Source organism: Peromyscus californicus, unplaced genomic scaffold, assembly GCF_007827085.1.
Source record: "Peromyscus californicus insignis strain IS unplaced genomic scaffold, ASM782708v3 Scaffold_7__1_contigs__length_154581171, whole genome shotgun sequence".
Taxonomy (NCBI): Eukaryota; Metazoa; Chordata; class Mammalia; order Rodentia; family Cricetidae; genus Peromyscus; species Peromyscus californicus.
The window spans coordinates 79,664,812-79,685,408 of record NW_026294595.1 but is presented as its reverse complement, the minus strand read 5'-3'; the positions used below and the strand labels follow the sequence as shown (position 1 = coordinate 79,685,408).

At 37.5% G+C, this 20,597-nt stretch overlaps 1 protein-coding gene across 2 annotated transcripts in view; it reads right to left on the bottom strand.

Annotated features, from left to right (window-relative positions):
- Cstf3 (cleavage stimulation factor subunit 3) overlaps nucleotides 1–20,597 on the bottom strand; it is an 86,263-nt gene that overhangs the window by 47,924 nt on the left and 17,742 nt on the right. For both annotated transcript variants that reach the window (XR_008215106.1, XM_052724603.1), the window contains exons 2-3: nucleotides 19,021–19,122; nucleotides 18,807–18,902 (exon numbers count right to left, since the gene is read on the bottom strand). Coding sequence is in view for 1 of the 2 variants with exons in the window: in XM_052724603.1 (XP_052580563.1) it covers nucleotides 18,807–18,902; nucleotides 19,021–19,122 (198 nt within the window). In the remaining variant the exon portion in view is untranslated. The remainder of the gene's footprint in view (nucleotides 1–18,806; nucleotides 18,903–19,020; nucleotides 19,123–20,597) is intronic.

Sequence of the window (20,597 nt, the reverse complement as noted above, 5' to 3'; positions counted from 1 at the left end):
CCTGAGTTCAATCACCAGCATCATATAAAATGTTTATGGTGTTACACATTTGTTAATCCAAGCACATGTGATATAGGCAAGGGGGATCAGGAGCTCAAGGCCATCCTTAGCTATATAGTATGAAGCCAGCCTGGGTGACAGAGTAAAAGACTACGTCAAAAAGCTAAAAATAATAAATTTTGTTTTGAAAAGAAAAATTGAATTTAAAGTGTACTAGCTGAGAATATTAATATTTAAGTGGTAGTGTACACACCTAGCATGCACAAGGTTCAGAATTCAATCCCCAGCGGAAAAATAACAAAAGCAACCCACAAATGTAAGGATAATCCAATGCATTATTAATGGTCTCTATTCTTTACGTAAATTAAGCACACACACATATGCAGAACACACATCCTTTTAGTTTGTTATATACTATTGCGGATGTCCACAAATGTATTTTTTTAACTTTGACAAGAAATATACTCCATCTCATAACTTGAGAACTGTTAACTGGCCAGCTGTCTTCTTTCAGCAAACCGAAGAGGCAGCAACACTGTGTTCTTGCTTCCTCTTTTGCTGTGAGGTGTCAAGCTAACTGCCTTCAGTCTGAGGGTCATGGACATTTTGTATTCATTTACTTCTGAGGGCTTTTTGTTGCTGTTAACTTTTGTTCTTGTATGTCTTGGGGTAGCTCTCCCTCACCCTCAATCTTTTCCGGGATTCAGTAAGTATCATGAATCTGTTGACTGTGTCTAGAATCCTAGAAAATTCTTCAAATTCTGCTTTGCCTTTGAGTCTCTCTTCTACGTCTAGAATGTCAAGAAATGTTTTGTTTTTAGTCTTTTAAAGCTCCACACTGGATTCCTGTTAACCTAACTCAATTCTCACTTCTGAAATAATTGGAGGTCTGTAGCTACTACAGGCAGTTTCTTTACATGCTTAAATAACCAAAATGTTCCAAGTCTCGCATCTGTAGAGTTAATCTTTGAGGCCTCCTATGAAGGTGCACTCCTCTGAAGTTTGAATAAATGATTACCCAAGCATCAGTATCACAATTTAGGCTGAGTCCCCTTAAACTGATGGTTTGAATCTTTTTCACAATACGTAATCCATGTAACACTGTTACATGGTTTTAAATGGTCTCATTGGTACATTCCAGGACTTCCCCTATTCCATTCTCCAGACCAAAGGAACTTCCTCATCCTTTTCCATTTGTAAAATGGCATAGACTTAGTCCTGGTTCCCTGTTGTCACTCTAAGTGTAGTCTTTTAGCACAGAGCTCTAAGGGAAGAGACATGCCATCCAACCTCCAACGAAGGCTGGTCTTGAACTTCACTAGAGTGCAGAAGACTTCAAATTGCAGCTCAGATTCTCCCGGTTTGGCAAATTCTCAAGACAAAGTTTATCCACTCCTATATTGGAGCTTCTTTTCCATTTTCCTCCCAGCGATGCTGTGGTCTTTGGAATTCTTTGTTGTACTGAAAACTCTTCAATGCCTTTAAGATATTCTTAACACTCCACCCAGCAGCTTAACTTCAGAAAAAGATGAGTACTCTAATTCGTTACCCAATACTCTCCTGTAGTACACTTTATTAACATCAATTGCCCTCAAATTACATGCAAACTGTCTTGGAAAACAAACAACCACTCTATGTAACGTTCTTGAGATAGTAAAATTCCAAAGGTAAAAAAATTAAGGTTTAACAAAATTCAATTAGCCAAATACATTTTTCCACTAAAAAACTTTCATAAGACCAGTAATTTGATATTTTTAATGTTTAGTATGCCTAAGTGAAAGGTTTAGATTAAAAGCTTTTACAAGAATTAAAAACAAAGGCAAATGATATTAAATTTCCAATGCTTTTCTGTAAAACTGAAAGCTATTCTTTTAGATTTTTGTGAAATCTAAATGTTATGTTTAAAATAAAATAAGTATATGTATATATATAAATTTTTTTTTTCGTAATTTTTGGTGCCTGACCTGGATCTCACTCTGTAGACCAGGCTGGCCTCGAACTCACAGAGATCTTCCTGGCTCTGCCTCTCGAATGCAGGGATTAAAGGTGTGTACCACCGCCACCCGAAAAATATATATATATATATATTTTTTTTAAAATTAACTAATGTATGAATCTGGGCACTTGAACCATGGTATGCGGTCAGAGGATAACAACGGATGTTGGTTCTCTCTCACCTTGTCAGTTCCACTGAACTCAAATCATCACAGTGGCAAGCACTGTGATCTGCTGAATCTTGCAGATCCTTTGTTTGTTTTGAGACAGAGTCTCTCTATGTAGTTCTGGCTGTCCTGGACAGCTATGTCGATCAGGCTGTCCTCAAACTCACAGAAATCTGCCTGCCTCTACCTTCTGGGCACTGGGATTAGAGGTGTGTGCTACCATGCCTGGCTAAGACCCATATTTTCCATATTTTTGAAAATATAAATGCCCTAACAATTTTTCACTCATGGGTCACATATTGGCATTATGGAAATATGCAATATTAGTCATACCTGTCAAAGGGATGGGAAAAAAGTTAAAATGGCTATCCTCTAATTCAGCAAATCAACCCATGAGCTCAAGTTTTTGTAAGTACATATACAATTACCTCAGAATTTTTACTTCAGTGTAGATAAATTTTATTGTATCCAGTAAAGAATTTAATCTCAAAATCACAACCAGCCAGTTTGGGAATTTTAGGTTAGTAACCCTTAAAAAATCTTACAAAATCTGCCAGGCGGTGGTGGCGCACGCCTTTAATCCCAGCACTCGGGAGGCAGAGCCAGGCGGATCTCTGTGAGTTCGAGGCCAGCCTGGGTTACCAAGTGAGTTCCAGGAAAAGGCGCAAAGCTACACAGAGAAACCCTGTCTCGAAAAACCAAAAAAAAAAAAATCTTACATAATCTTACAAAATACCAGCCCCCCCATCCACATGCATACTTTTTATAATTCTAAATGGAAAAGAATAGCCTGTAGGGCCCATGAGATGGTCCAGTAGACAAAGGCACCTAACCCTGAGCCAGACAACCTAGGAGAGGACAACTCTGGTAGATTGTCCTGACATCTACATGTGTGCTCGGTTATTCAACTGCTTATGAGCGTGCACATAGACACTAAATCATTAGATTTAATTTTAAAACTAAATTTAAAAACATTTTTAAAGTTTCTTTAATGCTCAAGTATAAAAAATAGTATTTTTTCTAGATCTGTATGTTATCACTAAAAGTATTAGCCACATAAAATTTTATAACAGTAAAAATGAAACTTTGTTATAAACAGTTATATTCCAATTTTTAGAAATTAAAATTTATGATTGGGGCCAGAAAGGTGCTCACAGGTTAAGAACACTTGCTGTTCTTGCAAAGAACCAGTTTGGTTCTCAGAACTCAAATGACAGCTTATAACCATGGGAAATTCTAGTTCCAGGTAATCTGATGCCTTCTTTTGACTTCTATGAGTACCCAGCACATATGTGGTGCACAGTCATCTATGCAGACAAAATACCCATATACATAATGTAAAAAATAAATTAAGGCCGGGCGGTGGTGGCGCACGCCTTTAATCCCAGCACTCGGGAGGCAGAGCCAGGCGGATCTCTGTGAGTTCGAGGCCAGCCTGGGCTACCAAGTGAGTTCCAGGAAAGGCGCAAAGCTACACAGAGAAACCCTGTCTCGAAAAACCAAAAAAAAAAAAAAAAAAAAAAAAAAAAAAAAATAAATAAATAAATAAATAAATAAATAAATAAATAAATTAAAACTTAGGATTTGGAGGCATGTAATATTCCGGCAAAGATACCTGCTCCCTTTCATAAAACAGGGTTTTACCATATACTATAGGCAAGCTCAAATTCAAAATCCTACCTCTACCATTTCTACTTACTTGGAATATAATCCTGAGTATGTTTTTGGATATTCTAGAAAGTAACTAAATGTGATCAAGAGCCAGCACTCGTACATGCCTTTAACTCTAGCATGTGGGAAGCAGAGGCAAGCAGGCCTTTATAGGATAGCCAGGGCTACAGTCACTCTCAAAAAAATTGACACTCATGAATTCAGAAATCAAATTCTTACGGACTCTACTACCTTAAATAATGTTATTACTTCACATAACATGGTTCTTTCTGAAAACTATATAGCATGGACATGGTGGCACACCTTTAATCCCAGGATTTGAGATGCAGAAGCAGATAGGTAATTTAAGATTAGTTTGGTTTGACTTCCAAGCTAGTCAGATATATAGTGAGACCCTATTCCAAAATGAATACACATTACAATGTCAGTATAATTCTCATTAACAACTCCCTCATCAATAACATTGTTTAATGAGGCAACCTTTCTCAAAATCTTTTAATATTATGAAGCAATAAAATTTGGAATCTGATCTATCAAGTTCACTTTCTGACAGGAACTTGGAAACCACTACTTGTAAAGCACTACTGTGCTTTCAATTCTCTTAATTTTAGCCACACTACTTGGGTACCCTGTAGGTCTTCAGGTAATCCAGAGATATTCATGTATTTCAGAAGACCTCAGTACAGCTGCAGGTTTACAGTTAGGTTTCAATTTTTGTTACTAGAATGAAAAACTAGGGCTGGAGAGATGGCTCAGAGGTTAAGAGCATTGGCTGTTTGTTCTTCCAGAGGTCCTGAGTTCAATTTCCAGCAACCATATGGTGGCTCGCAACCATCTGTAATGAGATCTGGTGCCCTCTTCTGGTGTGCAGGCATACATGCAGACAGAACACTATACATAATAAATAAATCTTTAAAAAAAAAAAAAAAAAGAAAAGAAAAAACTAACAACTGGTATGCTTTCATCTTGGTTCCTGCTCCTTCAGTGTCTGTCCCATTCAGTGTATACTATTTTTTCAATAATAAAATGCATATAACAGGACTGGGATGATGGTTCACTTGCCAAGAGCACTGGCTATTCCAGAGGACCTGGGTTCAGTTCCTGGAACCCATGTGGTGGCTCACAACCATCTATACCTCCAGTTCCAGGTGATCTCATGCCCTCTTCTGCCCTCTGTGGGCACTGCACACTTGGTACACATAAAAATAAATCATAAAAAATGCTTACAAGAAATGAACTATTTATTTTCTGTGTAACAAGCATACTTGGAAACTGTGTTAATGGATCAGCTAGATACTGACAGAATGGTTTCTTTAGACTTGGCAGCTCCTATAAAAATGAAATTTTCTTCTCTCAAAATATAAGACTTTGGGATATTAATTCATGTTTTTCTCAAGCTACATAAATACAAGTAAGGAGGAACCCAGTTTTTATAGCTTCTTAGTTTTTATACTTAAAAGTAAAAACTGAAACCAAGTAAGAATTTCTAACCAACATACAATTTGTCTTTAAAACCTGAATAGTGGGACAAGCATGGTGGTATATACCTTTAATTCTAGCACTCCAGAGGCAGAACCACGCGGATTTCTGTGAGTCTGAAGCCATCCTGGTCTATAATGTGAGCTCCAGGACAGCCAGAGCTACAAAGTAAGACCCTGTCTCAAGAACAACAAACAAAAACCCCAACAAAAACAACAAACCAACCAAAAAACTAGATAAGATAGGTAGGTAGACAAGATGATGATGGATGGACCAGCGTATGGACAGTAAATAGGCACTAGAAAGATGGCTCCGTGGTTAAAAACACAGGCTACTCTCCTAGAGGACCTGGGTTTGATTCTCAAGCACGTGTTCCAGGGGAATCTCATGCCCTCCTCTGGCCTCTGTAGGCACTGCATGTATGTTGTGCACAGACATACATGCAAGCAAAACACACATACATACAATTAAAAAACTCTTTAAAAAGGACAAAAACTTTACAGTAATTTTCCATTACCTAACTTCTAAACTTGCATGACTATTTTCAGAATTATTTCTACTTAATACTTTTCTGTAACAAAATTATTCACCTTATTAACTATTTTTTTATTTAAGTTTTTCATTTTACATTCCAAGCAGTTCACCCTCTCTCCCCTCCTCCCACTCACCCCCATCCACTCCCCAGAGAGGGTAAGGCCTCCCACAGGGAGTCAACAAAGTCTGGCATATCAAGTTGAGGCAGGACCAAGCCCCTCCTTGCTGTATCAAGGTTGAGCAAGGTATCCCTCCATAGGGAATGGGCTCCAAAAAGCCAGTTCATGTGCTAGGGATAAATCCTGGTCCCACTGCCAGTAGCCCCACAAAATGCCCAAGCCACACAATTGTCACTGACATTCACAGGGTCTAGTTCAGGCCCATGCAGGTTCCAAGTCTAGCTCGGGTCAGCTGTCTCTGTGGGTTTCCCCATCATGATCTCGACTCCTTTGCTCATATAGCCCCCTCCTCCCTCTCTTTTGATTGGACCCTGGAGCTCTACCCAGTGCTCATCTGCTTCCATCAGTGACTGGATGAAGGTTCTATGACAATTAGGGTCCTCACCAATCTGATTATAGGGAAGGCCAGTTCAGGGACCCTCTCCACTGTTGCTTGGAGTCTTAGCTGGGGTCATCCTTGTTACCTTTTAAGCATTTTTAAATGTCTCGTGCCCATTCTTTTTCTTCAATGCCAACAATTTAGCTCATGTTCTTGTACTTAAGAAAACTCTCATGGAGGCATCTGCTTTTCACCCCAGCACTGGGGCAGGGCTACAGTGAGATCTTGTCTTTTTTTTCTGTGACAGGCTTTCTCTGTGTAACAGTCCTGGCTGTCCTGAAACCCAGGGATCCACCTGCCTCCCGAGTGCTGCCCACCACAGCCCAGCTGAGATTCTGTCTTAAACAAAGACAACTTTTGTAACAGTTTATATAGAATACTGGAATGCCAAGCTGAACCAGGGATGGTGTATCCCCATGACTCAGCACTTCAGAGCTAGGGACATGAAGAGTGGGAATTCAAAGCCAGTCGAGGGCTTCAAATAAAGCGTGCTTCTCTCCCTCTCCTTCAGTAAGGCCTTTTTGCCAAGGATCCTCAGCTAATTTCCGACATAAACTTCAGTGTATAAATCTTGTTTAAGAGGACTGACTTGACTTGCCTTCTCCATATTTTCTGTCTTCTACACCAAAGATGTGCATAGCAAATAACAACATCTAGCACATTTTTATTCAGTAGATAGTGAAAAGTCTTATAACTTACAAATTTTTCCATCCTCCCTTGACAAAAAGTGAAAGCAAAAAATTTAAATGATGCATCATTCACGATGTACCTACAGCTATGTAAAACCTCGGAAAATATACAGAATGTGTAAGGTTTGAGAAACACAAGGACCCCACACAGGGTTTCCCTCTGTAGCAGCCCTTGCACTCACACAGATCCGCCTGCCTCTGTCTAGAGTACTAGAATTAAAGGTGTGTGCCTCCACTGCCCAGATAAATGCCCTTTCTAACAATCTTTGGAACCAACAGTAAACTGTGCTACTGGAAAATATTTTAAAGGCTAGAGACAATTTTATCTGACTACAACTAACACAAACATATCAGAAAGTGCCCGTTTCATTCTACTGAAACCCCCACCTTATTAGGGTTCTTTTAAGGACTACGATTTCATGCAAACAAACCAAAAATAAAACCACAAACAAAAACACAGACTTGAGTTTGTAAAACACAATTCTATGCTGTCTCACTACCTAGTTCTGGATATCCTAAAACTCACGATGATCAGGCTGGCCTGGACTCAAGAGAGCCTGTCTTCCTTCCAGTGCTGGGATTAAAGGTGTGCACCACCACCTCAGTCCTGCCTAGCTACACAGTCTTTAAAGTTACAAACTATACATATATTCTCTAATTTTTTTGTTGTTGTTGTTTCTCAAGACATGGGTCTTTCTGTGTAACATCTGTCCTGGAACTTGCTTTGTAGACCAAGCTAGCCTCCAACTCACAGAAATCCTTATGTCTCAGCCTCCACAGTGCTGGGATTATAAGCATATGCCACCACTGTCCAGCTCATAATTTTCTACCTCAAAAAATAGTTTTGGAATAAACATCATTAAATATATTAAAAGGAAAATTATACAGTTCTTCAAATTTAGAAAACAGAACTCAAAGTTGTTTTACACGTAAACAACTTAAAATGTAAACTATCAGGCCGGGCGGTGGTGGCGCACGCCTTTAATCCCAGCACTCGGGAGGCAGAGCCAGGAGGATCTCTGTGAGTTCGAGGCCAGCCTGGTCTCCAAAGCGAGTTCCAGGAAAGGTGCAAAGCTACACAGAGAAACCCTGTCTCGAAAAAACCAAAAATGTAAAATATCATAATGGCCTTTTAGAATCCTATAGGAGTAAATATCTAAAGAAAAAATGGAAACAATGTAATCTCAGAAGTAGCCACTATTATTAAAAGGAAAATTATACAGTTCTTCAAATTTAGAAAACAGAACTCAAAGTTGTTTTACAGATAAACAACTTAAAATGTAAAATATCATAATGGCCTTTTAGAATCCTATAGAAGTAAATATCTAAAGAAAAAATGGAAACAATGTAATCTCAGAAGTAGCCACTATTATCACTTGGAGGGTTTAAATAATACTTTCTTGTGTTAGAAATAAGCATGAGAGGCCTTTAATCCTAGCACTTCGGAGGTAGAGGCAGGAGAATCTCTGCATTTGAGGCCAGCCTGGTCTATAGAGTTCCAGGATAGCTAGAGCGACACAAAGAAATCCTGCCTCAAAAAACAAACAAACAGGGAGTATATGAGAGAAGTATGTTTAGAGAAAAATAATCAATCTTCATTTCAAAAAAAGTACACCGGGGACTAGAAGAGTGCTTACCTCTTCCCTCATATCAATATTTACAATGAAGATGTCAGGGGTGGGGGGTAGAGTAAGCAGAACAGTACTAAGAATTCTTGAGATAAGACATATAAAGCAAGTATATGTATATCTGTATCCTCATATCTGTAATCCTAGCATTTGGGAGGCTTAGGCTATATAGCTAAGGCAATAACAATAAAACGTTCTAATATAAAGTATAATTTGAGCCTGCATGTTAATTACTATACTCTGAAATGTGTAAACTAGCATAATGGCCCATGCCCTTAGTGTTACGTGTTTGAGTAATCTAGTTTTTAAGTGTAACCCAAAATTTCGAGACTTAAATGAACAGTTAATAAAAAATTCTGGCAAGAAAACTGAGAGCAGACAATGAACGTTAAGGAATTAGAATTATTAAATTTAAATCCCCAGCTTTGCTTAAATCAAGTATCTCAAAAAAATTATATACCTATGCATCAAAGGATGAATAATAATAATACTTATTAAATGTTAACACACATAATTTTCATGTTTGAAACACGGTCTCTCTACATAGCCCTGACTGGCCTCAAAAATCACAGGACTGCACCTGCTTCTGCCTCCTGTGTGCGAGAACTAAGGCCACTATGCTTGTTTACACACTTCATTTTGAGTATTTGGAATTGAACCCAAGGCTAGAGGACACTATCACTGAACTACAATCCCAGCTTACTTCATTCTTTCTGAGACAAAGTCTCACTAAATAGCCCAGACTGGCCTTGTTATTCACTCTGTAGACCTGGCAGTATCCTCCTGCCTCAGCCTCCGAGATTACAGGGTCCTCTAAATGTGCAGATTCTGCACTTGTATCCAAGGACTGAAAATACTCAGAAACAAACTGCAAGGGCACTGAATAGATTCCTTTTTCTTATCATTCCTTAACAAGTATTTTCACAGCAAATGCTGGGCGGTGGTGCACACCTTTAACCTGAGCACTCAGGAGGTGGAGGAAGGCTGATCTTTGTGAGTTTGAGGCCAGCCTGGTCTACAGAGCAAGTTCCAGGACAGCCAGGGCTACACAGAGAAACCCTGTCTCGAAAAAAGAAAAACAAATACCACAAAAGAAAAAAATATCAAACAAAAACTGGCCCATTAAAGCAAAGAATATGTTCAGAGTGTTTGGTATGTTCATCTAATTTAAGATTAAGTAATTTCAAAGTAATTTTAAAATAGACTATAAAAAACAGCTTCCATTTTTGAGGCATGAGGCATTTAGTTTTAAACACTGGAGAAAATAGTGCCCATTTTTTCTAAAGTAAAATAATAATTTAATAATCATTTTATGCCACAAGAGTAGATTAAACTTTGTGATCATTATATAATCTGGACTGTCAACTCTAAGTACTAATGCTTTTTAAGCATTTTGGTCACCTACCAGGTTCCAACTATGAGAATCACAATATCCAAATACTTTTATTTCATATGTATGGGCACTGCAGGCATTATGTCTGTGCGGCTCCTGTATGTCTGGAGCCTTTGCAGGCCAGACCTACTAGAACTGCACTTACAATTGTTAACAGTCATGTGGGAACTGGGAATTGAACCCATCCTCTAGAAAAACAACCAGTGTTCTTAATTGCTGAGACATTTCTAGTCCCCCAAAATTTTCTTAACTGCAATGCAAAACCAAAACGGATAACCAATGATACTGGTTGACAAAGCAATTGAAGGAATGGTATATAAGAAACTTAAAACATTGCATAGCTTAGCTACTGGAAAATGCTGCCACTAATTTTCTCCAGTTTAAGGGATTCTCTTAATAAAACATGGCATGTCCTTAAAGTTTTTCAGATTCTTAAGAATTTGACACTGATATTAAGCTGGCCTTTTGAAATTGATGGGTTTTAATTTATTGGGGAGGGTAAGCATGCATGTGCAAGTCAGAGGACAACTTGGGGCATCTGTTTTCTTATTCTACCACATGGATCCTGAATACTGACCTCAGATCTTCAGGTGGCTGAGCCATCTCCTTGGTTATTCTGGGGGATGGGGGTAGAAGGGTCCCATATAATGCACGGCAGTGTTTGGCCTTCAACTTGTTTTCCTGTTTTCTTCATCCTAAGTGCTGGAATTCTGGTAGACAGTACTATTCCTGGCCAAGACTTTTAAAAGGTTATGGAACAAGGGCTCAGTGGTTAAGAACACTTAGTGCTCTGTTGCAGAGTTCCTTTCTCTGCCCCATAACTGCTTGTAACTCCAGTTCCAGGGGACCTAATATTATCTTTCTGGCTTCGGTCAGTCACTGCACTCATATGTGCAAAGCCACACACAAAAATATAGACATAACTTTTCAATTTTTAAAAACCAACAATAAATTTACTAAGTAAAAAATTGCCACAGGATCCAGGTGGTGGTGGTGCACGTCTTTAATCCCAGCACTCCAGGAGGCAGAGGCTGGCGAACCTCAGTGAGTTCAAGGTCAGCCTGCTCTATAGAGCAAGTTTCCGGACAGCCAGGGTTACACAGAGAAACCCTAGCTCAAAAAACCAAAAGCAAAAGCAAAAGCAAAAAAAAAAAAGACAATAGCTCCTAACCGTGGAGGTAAGTAGATAAGAGTTTAAAGCTTACCTAGACTATACAGTAAGGCCCTGTCTCAAAAGAGGGGTGGTGATGGTGAACAAAGAAGTCACATATTCCTATCCCTGACTGTACATTGGATCAACAGCTACAATGTTACCAAACACCTAATAAGACACCTCAGAGCCCCTCTTGACTATGTAGGAAAGAACAAAATTACCTTTTCACAAGGTAAGGGAATGTTCAGCCAGACAAAAATAAAAATTGACTGCCCTCTAAGGCTTCAACTTCCCAAAGTGGCAGGTAGAAATACTTTACCATGTATTCATTGTTAGAACATCAAATCACAATACTGGGGTACACAACTCAGACTCGTGTTCCAAAGGGTAACAATTTGATGTACTCATGTGTAAGAAACCTCATTTATCTTCTCGCTCTACAGTTCACAGTTAAAACAATATCCTTTGCTTTAAATATGCCAACGGTCCAGCATTTAAGGTGTTGGGTGGATCATTGACTGGTCAGCACTGTTTGTTTCTTCAAATCCATTACAAGGCTGCAAAAATTACCATATAAAAAAGGGCCATCTCCCACGTGTGGATTTTAAAATAAAGAAAAACAATGTCATATATTATACGCAAAAGGTGAAATTTTCTAAGTACAATGTCTACCACCAAACATGTTTAGGGAGTAATATTTAGATTGAAGATTTAAAAAAGAAAATACAACTTTAGGACTTTGTTGACTTTCAATATCATAACACATCCCATCCCCCACCCACCCAGCTGAGGACCGAACCCAGGGCCTTGCGCTTGCTAGGCAAGTGCTCTACCACTGAGCTAAATCCTCAACCCCCATAACACATTATTTCAAAAACACATTTCAACTTTTGTGTTTGACATGGATGTTTTAAGAACTATTACTGATTAACAACTCCAAACAGGAAAATTTCCTTTGGAAGTCACAGGCATACAAAATGGAAACCTACCCCCATTAAGCTTCCCTGGGCCTAAGAAAAGCGGGTGTTCTTTTTTTTTTAACAAGGTGTAGTCAAGGCAAATATTCACTATCGTTGTTCAGATGGGGGAGCATGCATAGACTTCAATCTATTATATTAACCAACTACTTTCCTGCTAGGAATTTTCTTAGAGAAAAACAGTTCAGTAATAAGCTAATGTATTGTTGCTCACATTCACTAAGAATGTAGCTTATCTGGGTAGAGGGAACTATGCCAGCACTTGGGAAGCTGAAGCAGAGCTGTTCTGAGTTTAAGACCAGCTGGGGTGGCAGAGTGATACTGTCTAAAATAGACCAGGGCCAGTGAGACACTAGTGTAAAATTGCGTGGCACACAAACATGGCAACCTGAGTTTAATCCCTGAAACCCACAGTGGAGGAAGAGAATGAACTCTCAAGTTTTTGACCTCTGCTGCTGTGGCATTCACACAATAATTAAAAAACAAACTAATCCACCTCAGTGTGGTAGAATATTCCTGTAATTCCAGCTGTTGGGAGTAAAACTAGGGGAAAGAATGAACAAGAATTTAAGGTCATTCTTTGCTACAAAGCTAAGCATGAAGCCAGCCTGAATTAAATCACATCCTGTCTCAAAAAAATGTAAACAAACAAAATAAGCAACAAAACAAAACCTACCCACCAAAAAAAAAAAAAAAACCACAAAGTAGAATTAAAGAAATTAATATTTACTTTTCTGAGTGTGGAAGTCATTGTGCAGCTTGGAGTTGGTTTTCTTCTTTTCTCCACGTGAGGACCTGGGATTGAACTCAAGTTGTCAAGCTTGTGTGTGAGTGCCTGTATCCTACTAGCCCAAAGTTTAGCTTTTAAAAAGATACATTCGCTGGGCAGTGAGCTGCACCAAAAAAAAAAAAAAAAAGATACATTCAAAACATGGTGGTACATGCCTGTAATTCCAGCATGCTAGAGTCTGAGATATGTCTTCAAGGGGGAAAAATAGGGAAGGGGGGGGGATTCCATGGGCCTTTTTCTAAAAAATAAAGTCAACTGCCAAGTGCTCAGTGTCAAGGACCCTTAAGTCTTTTCTGTGCTGAAATTATTTCTATTCCCAACTATGGAATTTGAGTACAGTATTGTGAAGCATTTGAACATTTTTGTTTACTCATGGATACCATATTGGGATATATTTTCACCTCCTGGGATGGGAGAAACTCATATGCCAAAATTACCCTCTCAAGGTCAATAAATACATAAATAACACTTTGGTTCCCAGGACCCATAGGGCAGCTCACAAACACCTCTAACTCCATCTCCAGGGAGTATGATGATTTCTTCTGACCTCTGTGGACACCAGGCAAAACATTCATAACACATACACCTAAATATTTTTAAAAATATTAAAGATTAATTTTATTTTAATTGTATGTATGTGTGTCTGTTTGGGGATATGTGCACATGAGTGCAGTTGCTGCTATAGTCCAAAAGAGATCTTTTGATCCTCTGGGACTGGTGTTACAGGCAGTTGTGAGCCTCTTGATGTTCGGAAAACCAAACTCCTCTATTAGAGCAGTATTTGGTATTAACTACTGAGCCATCTCAAAGCCCTATCCTCTATGACCTTAATGTCTATAGTTGTAACAAGCTAAAAAAAAATAAGTACTGTTATTCCACAAAGGTGGAAATTCAGGCTAAAACACTACCTTCGGGAAAACTTTAAACTGCATGATCAAATTCTCCCAACTGATTTTAGAATGTACATACATCATAAATCAGTTTAGTCCTTTCATATATTTTCAGATTCCTTTTTGAGTTTTTGGCACAGGTCTCTCACTGTAGCCCAGACTGAGGTGGAAATCACTAGTAAGTAGCACAGGCTGGCCTGGAGTATGTGAGAACAAATCTTCTTCAGCCTCTCAACTGTGATTACAGTTATGAGCCACCACCCAGCACTATAATTTTGCTTTACAGTTGAGAAATCCAGGACTGATGGGATGGCTCAAGGGGTAAACTTGCTTTCCTTTGCCACCAAGTTTGACAATCTGAGCCTGATTCCTGGTCCCTACATGGTACAAAGAGAGGAACTGTCCAGTGACCTCCACAGGCAAGAGACGGCACAAGTGTGAGCATGCATACACACAAATAAATGAGTATGAAATTAAAGTTGAGAAATTTAAAGAACTTTAGTTAATTAGAGTACATTACCTAAAAACAAAACCAAAAAAGATTGACCAAATGTCAGAAGAAAAGAATAAATTTCCTAGAAGATATAAACTATAGGTTTTACTTAAAGAAACTTTAGAAACAGCTGTCTTTTGCGAATAGTATGAAATGCCTTGGATCACAAGAGAAAAAAAACTATAGACTACTACTAATAGTAACAATACTTAAGTACCAGTGCTACACAAATGGGGGGGAAGAAAGTACTTCAATAAAATTTAAAAATAATTTACTATTTGTAATAGTATGAAAATATAAAAAATACGAAAATACTTCTTTCATGTATAAAACAGTACTATAATTATCCAAAGCAGCTGTGGTTGTGGTTGCAAGTAGTTCCTATTATTTTCTCTCTATTTATGCATTTAAGAAACAGTAGATTAAGAAGAAGAGTTTTAGAGTAAAATCTGAATAATCACACAGACATAGACCAACATTTATTACAAACAGGAAAAGTAGATCTAAGAAGAGTACAGATTTTTCAATAAAGGGCTATAAAGCTGAAATATAGAAATTTCCACAGTCTACATAATTTTATCTGTATGTTAAAATTACATTGCTCAATATGTACAAAACATTGTAATACAGTAATTTAAACTGCTATGTGAAGGCATTAAAACAGAATCAAGAATGGAGAAGTTTATTTCAATTTAAGTCACTCATGTTCCATCTTGAGTTCACTTCAGTTTTCCAAGTAAGGTTATTTTGAGGAAAGTAAAAAAATTATAATTTACAACCTACTATTTATAAGGAAAGAAAAAACAAGTATAGAGCAAAGAATTCATGTTTAAATTTTTAAATGAAAAGCCATCAACTCTCTACATGCTTTATTAAATCGCAGTTTTCACAAACAGCAAGGTGCATCACTGCTGTTACCAGCAGCATAACTTCTTCCTCCTTCAGCTACCCATGAGAACATCCTTCCGTTCGCAAAGTCTTATGAATGTGGATCAATTCAAGACAAATCACTTGGAATAATAAAATATTGTACCTTACATGTTGTCAGTGTTCACCTAATTATGTGAAAAGCTACAGAAACCACAAAGAGAGAGAGAGAAATTTAGGGGAATATAGCAAAATGGTGTAATGCTCAATTCCGTGGTAACTTAGTGACCCATTAAATCCCTGGGAAAAATAGCTCTGTAGAGAGAGCTGAGGTTGATAGTGGCTAGAATCCCCTAAAATATTAAACAAGTAAAAGTTGTATTTGTTAAGCTAAAAAAACCTCCTAGAATTCACTTAAGACATTATATGAATTCAATAAAGCTGTAGATACACTAAAATTTTTTTACATAAAAACTAGGCAGTCAGATTTAGATGCTGTTCCTGATAACACACTTATGTTATTGTTTGCTTTTCTTATTAAATCTTCTGGGGCAGAAGTTATGGAATTCAAGAAAAGCAATACATTTCAAGGTCTTGGGACAAAAAAATGATCTTAAGTATTATATATAATGCTAAGTATGTTGATCTAATTTCCAAATTTTATAAAAATACACAATTTGATTCTCAATGTCCATCCACTAGGAGAATATTACCTCCAATATTTTTAAACTGTAGCAAAAAAGAAAAACAAAACAGGAAAACAATAGTCTAAGTAACGAATTAAAGGTCCCATTTTAAAGCATGTATTTCACACAGGTAAATTTACATAATGCTGTCACTGATAGGAGAAAAGCTAACTTTCTTCTAAATAACTGCTATACTTTTTTTTTGGGGGGGGGGTTCAAGACAGGGTTTCTCTGTGTAGCTTTGTGCCTTTCCTGGATCTCACTCTGTAGCCCAGGCTGGCCTCGAACTCAGAGATCCTCCTGCCTCTGCCTCCCAGTGCTGGGATTAAAGGCGTGTGCCACCACCGCCTGGCTCATTTTTAATTCATATTTCCAATTAGAAAATCATTTTAAAAACTATTTTCTTTTGCTCCTTCTATATTGAAACAGACTAGGCAGAATTTACAAGAAATTTCCTCAAGGGAAGCATTTTCCCCCCTTACTTAAGATGTTTCTTCTAGTAGGAAAAAAACATATAATATATTTAGCTACACAATAGTTTAGCTGAATTAAACAAATATAACATCGTAAATACCCCACCATGAAATACTGAGTTACAACAATGTATTAACAAAGCTTTATTTTCTTGAGTGTGCACAGAGGATGTTATAAAACAGTTAGTATAGTATTATAAGTACTGTAAATAGGTTATATGTCTTCATAAAAAAATAAAGGTCACATCGAGTGACATGATCAAAGAAAATTTTAGCTTCTTGTGGGTCAAAAGATAAATGTGAAAATAAAAATTCAGAGTAAACCAGAAATGAGAAAGACAGCTTAGGTGTGCATTTCTGAAACCAGCATTTAATTTAGCATTGTAATATCTAAACCAGAAATATAAAAAATTAAACACACATATTTGGTATCATTTTTTTTCTCAATAGTTGTATACATATACATATTTCTATGTTTGTGTTTTATACATACATATATACATATTTGTGTGTGTATGAGTGTAAAGTAGTTGCAAACATTACCACTAAACAAACCAGGCAACTCCTAACAGCTCTGAACTGTTATATGAAACAAATCTGTTATTTAAACAACTTTCAGGCCTCTGGAATAACACCTATTCTTTTGTACAATTCTTTTTTAGAATACAGTTTGTATCTTATACTTAGGGAGGAAACGGGGAGAAAAAAAAAAGCAAGAAAACCCTTTTCGTGTGTTTATAATTACAGAATTAGAACCTCATTGCCAATTTCAGCTGAACTTAAAGTCAGTATCTGAATTTTGGAGAAAGATTTTCAGAACTCAGAAGGCACTACTTTGTTTTCCAAAAATAATTATCTTTCAATCATGTTTGTTTCTGGTGAGTTTACATATAAACTAATGTGTTTGTAAAGTCAGACTAGAAAGTAAAAGGGGTGTAAGTGATCCTGGTTCTTTGTTTTATCAAGTTATAGGAAGCAGATTTGTCTTCAGCATACACGAGAAAGGTCTGTTTGAGTTTCAAGCCCATCTACCTTGATGACTTAAATATACAGAGGAACAGAATGATTCCAGAGGAGAGGTGATGAAACTTTAAAGATAAGGTTATGGGTCAAATTATCAGACTCCACATAAGTTACAATCTCATTCACACACACAAACACAAACATGCAAACCAAACACACACACACACACACACACACACACACACACACACACACACACACACACACACACTCACAAACACACAATGTTCCTGTTATTGTCCAGTAATTTTCCTTCCCTCCAAAATAATACAATCTAAACTATAGCACAGATTCAATTGAGTACACTGTAGCCTCTGTTTAAATATGTTGCTGGTTGGGACTGTTCTGAGGATGCATCACAGGTGATACTGTGCTACAAAGTCTATTCAGTACCACTGATGGTTAAAGCCCTTTCAGAGGTCCAAAAGAGACCCACAGATCACCAAATTTCATTAACAGTTGAAGCCACAGAGTACTTATGTTGGGGATTTATATTATAAAATAAAGTACTGCATAAGTAGAAAGAAATGGTTATCATTTTCAGCTTAATGTGGATATTCCAGCTATTTCCATCTCTCCCTTCCATCCCATTTAATTTACATTCTCTGATTACTTAGTGCCAATTGGCACATTAACATTTTATTGTAGATTTGACTGTTAATTCCAGTTTAAGGTTTGTTTTTTTTTTTAAATCATAATCAAGAATGGAACCTTAAAGTAAACATGCCTGACTTCAAGACAAACAAAAAGGAAAAAGAAAATCAAAATATCATTGGGGTAAAATATGATTAAAAAGTTTGAGTCATATGAGCTTATTCCTATATAATGTAATCTTTATCATATGGCAAGATAACTTTAAATCATTGAAGTGCTTAAACTGACAAACCATGCATTTTTCATCAAATTAATGTGAAATAATTATTCCCCAAAATGTTTCATTTCACCATTTAAAATATTCTATTAAACTAAGCCAACATTTCTGTATTTTCGGATTAGTTTGTTATAGGAATAAAAGAAAATTGAGTTCTAAATAAATGACACAGGAGGCAATAAATTGACACATGACAAGTAAATAAAAGGCTAAAGCACTCCAACACCATTGAAACTGTTTTAATGTTGTTGCAACTCCAAAATGCAACAATCATCAGCTTGTGAACCCAAATTTCAAAAAGTCATTTTAATTACTCCTTCATACCTATTTTACAAATAAAGGCAGAGACATTTAAATCCTCCTTGTCCTGATTATACTACGCTCGTAACTTGTTTTCTTTTCTAAAACTATAGTGTAAGTTGTAATTCCCACCAGATGCTATATAAGAAAAAATAAGTAAAATATTAACCTCTGCTTCAATGTACAGTTTCCAGAATCTGCCAGAACTGGGGAACTGGGCAACAAGGCGCTCGTAAGTCTTCCGTGCTTTGTCTATAGGTTGATTCTAAAATTGAAAACCAATAAACAGCATTTACAATGTTAGGACTATAAAAATATTACTGCAGAATCAAGTAGTGTGATTGGACCCATAGAGAAGGAAATGTAATCCTATATCACTAAACCTGTGCCTCTCGAATGAGAATGCTCCAAGCATCAAGGTCATATGGATTTTCTTCTAATTTCTTTTCCGCTTTCTTCACCTTCTCTGGGACATACTCAGCTGCCTGAAGGAGGGAAAAAAAATAACAAACTGAAGTTATTGTTTTAAAAATCTCAAAATTAAGTCAAGAATAACATGTCTATCTCTAGATCCAATGTCAACACAAAGTATTAGAACATCATTTTAAGAGGAAGGCATTATCTAGACTATGGGAAGTGCATACTTTATCACAAGTTATAGCTGGGCATGGTGGTACACGTCTTTAATCCCAGCACTGAAGAGGCAGACATGGGAGGATTTCTGAGGGACCAGCCTGGTCTACATAGCAAGTTCAAGAACAGCCATGACTGCATAAAAAGTGAGTGATCACTTTTCTTCAATAAAAATGGACTTTATTTGTATGTAAGATACTTCAAAGACACAATTTGTAGTTTTTATACACAACATAATGAAAACTACATGAAAAAAGTAAGATGTAACTCTATTGTTAGTGTCTGCCTAGCATGCATGAAGTCTCAGGTAACACACACACACACATACACACACCCCTTCTTAAAAGAAAAGAACGGTGCTAGAGTGATCCCTTAGCAGTTAAGAGCACTTGCTGTTCTTCTAGAGGACCTGAGTTCAGTTCTTGGCATACAAATGACAGCTCACCACAGTCTATAACTCCAGTTCCTATGCTCTGTCCTCTATGGGCACAAGTACATATATGCAGGCAAAACAGACATACACATAAAAAAAAAAAAAACTAAGGATTTTTTTCAAGACAGGGTTTCTCTGTGTTGTTTTGGTGCCTGTCCTGGAACTTGGTCTGCCTGGCTCTGCTTCCTGAGTGCTGGGATTAAAGGCGTGTGCCACCACCACCAGCTAACTAAAGATGTTTAGAATATTACTGCTTATCAGAATGAAAAGTGATACACAGCAGGGCATTGGCAGTGCACGCCTTTTTTAATCTCAGCACTCGGGAGGCAGAGGCAAGCTGATCTCTGTGAGTTTGAGGCCAGACTGGGCTACAAAGTGAGTTCTAAGACAGCCAAGGCTACACAGAGAAACCCTGTCTTGAACGCCCCCCCCCAAAAAAAGAAAAAAAAAAGTGATACTCAAAAATATCTACAAATACTGACATACTAAGTAAGTTTTATCCCCCTCCCCAACACCTCTGGACTTCCTATCTCAACCTCCTAACAGCTGAAATCATAGGCATGTGCCATCAGACCCCACTTACCATCACCACCCCCCTTTTTTAGAAAGGATCTCAGTATGTAGCTCTGGATGCAGTGAAACTCACTATATAGACCAGTCTGGCCTTGAACTCAGAGATCCACCTGTCTCTGCCAGAATTAAAGTCCCGGTTTTAAAAGCATGTGCCACCACACCTGACACCACCCCCATTTTATAAATGAATTATTAAGAAACAATTCAGTCAAGCACCAATCTAGGAAAGTTCTGAAAGTCATCTCTCTAGAATAAAATTGCCTGGGAGAAGTAAATTTTTTTTCTTAGAAATAAATTAGCTTTGCCGGGCGGTGGTGGCGC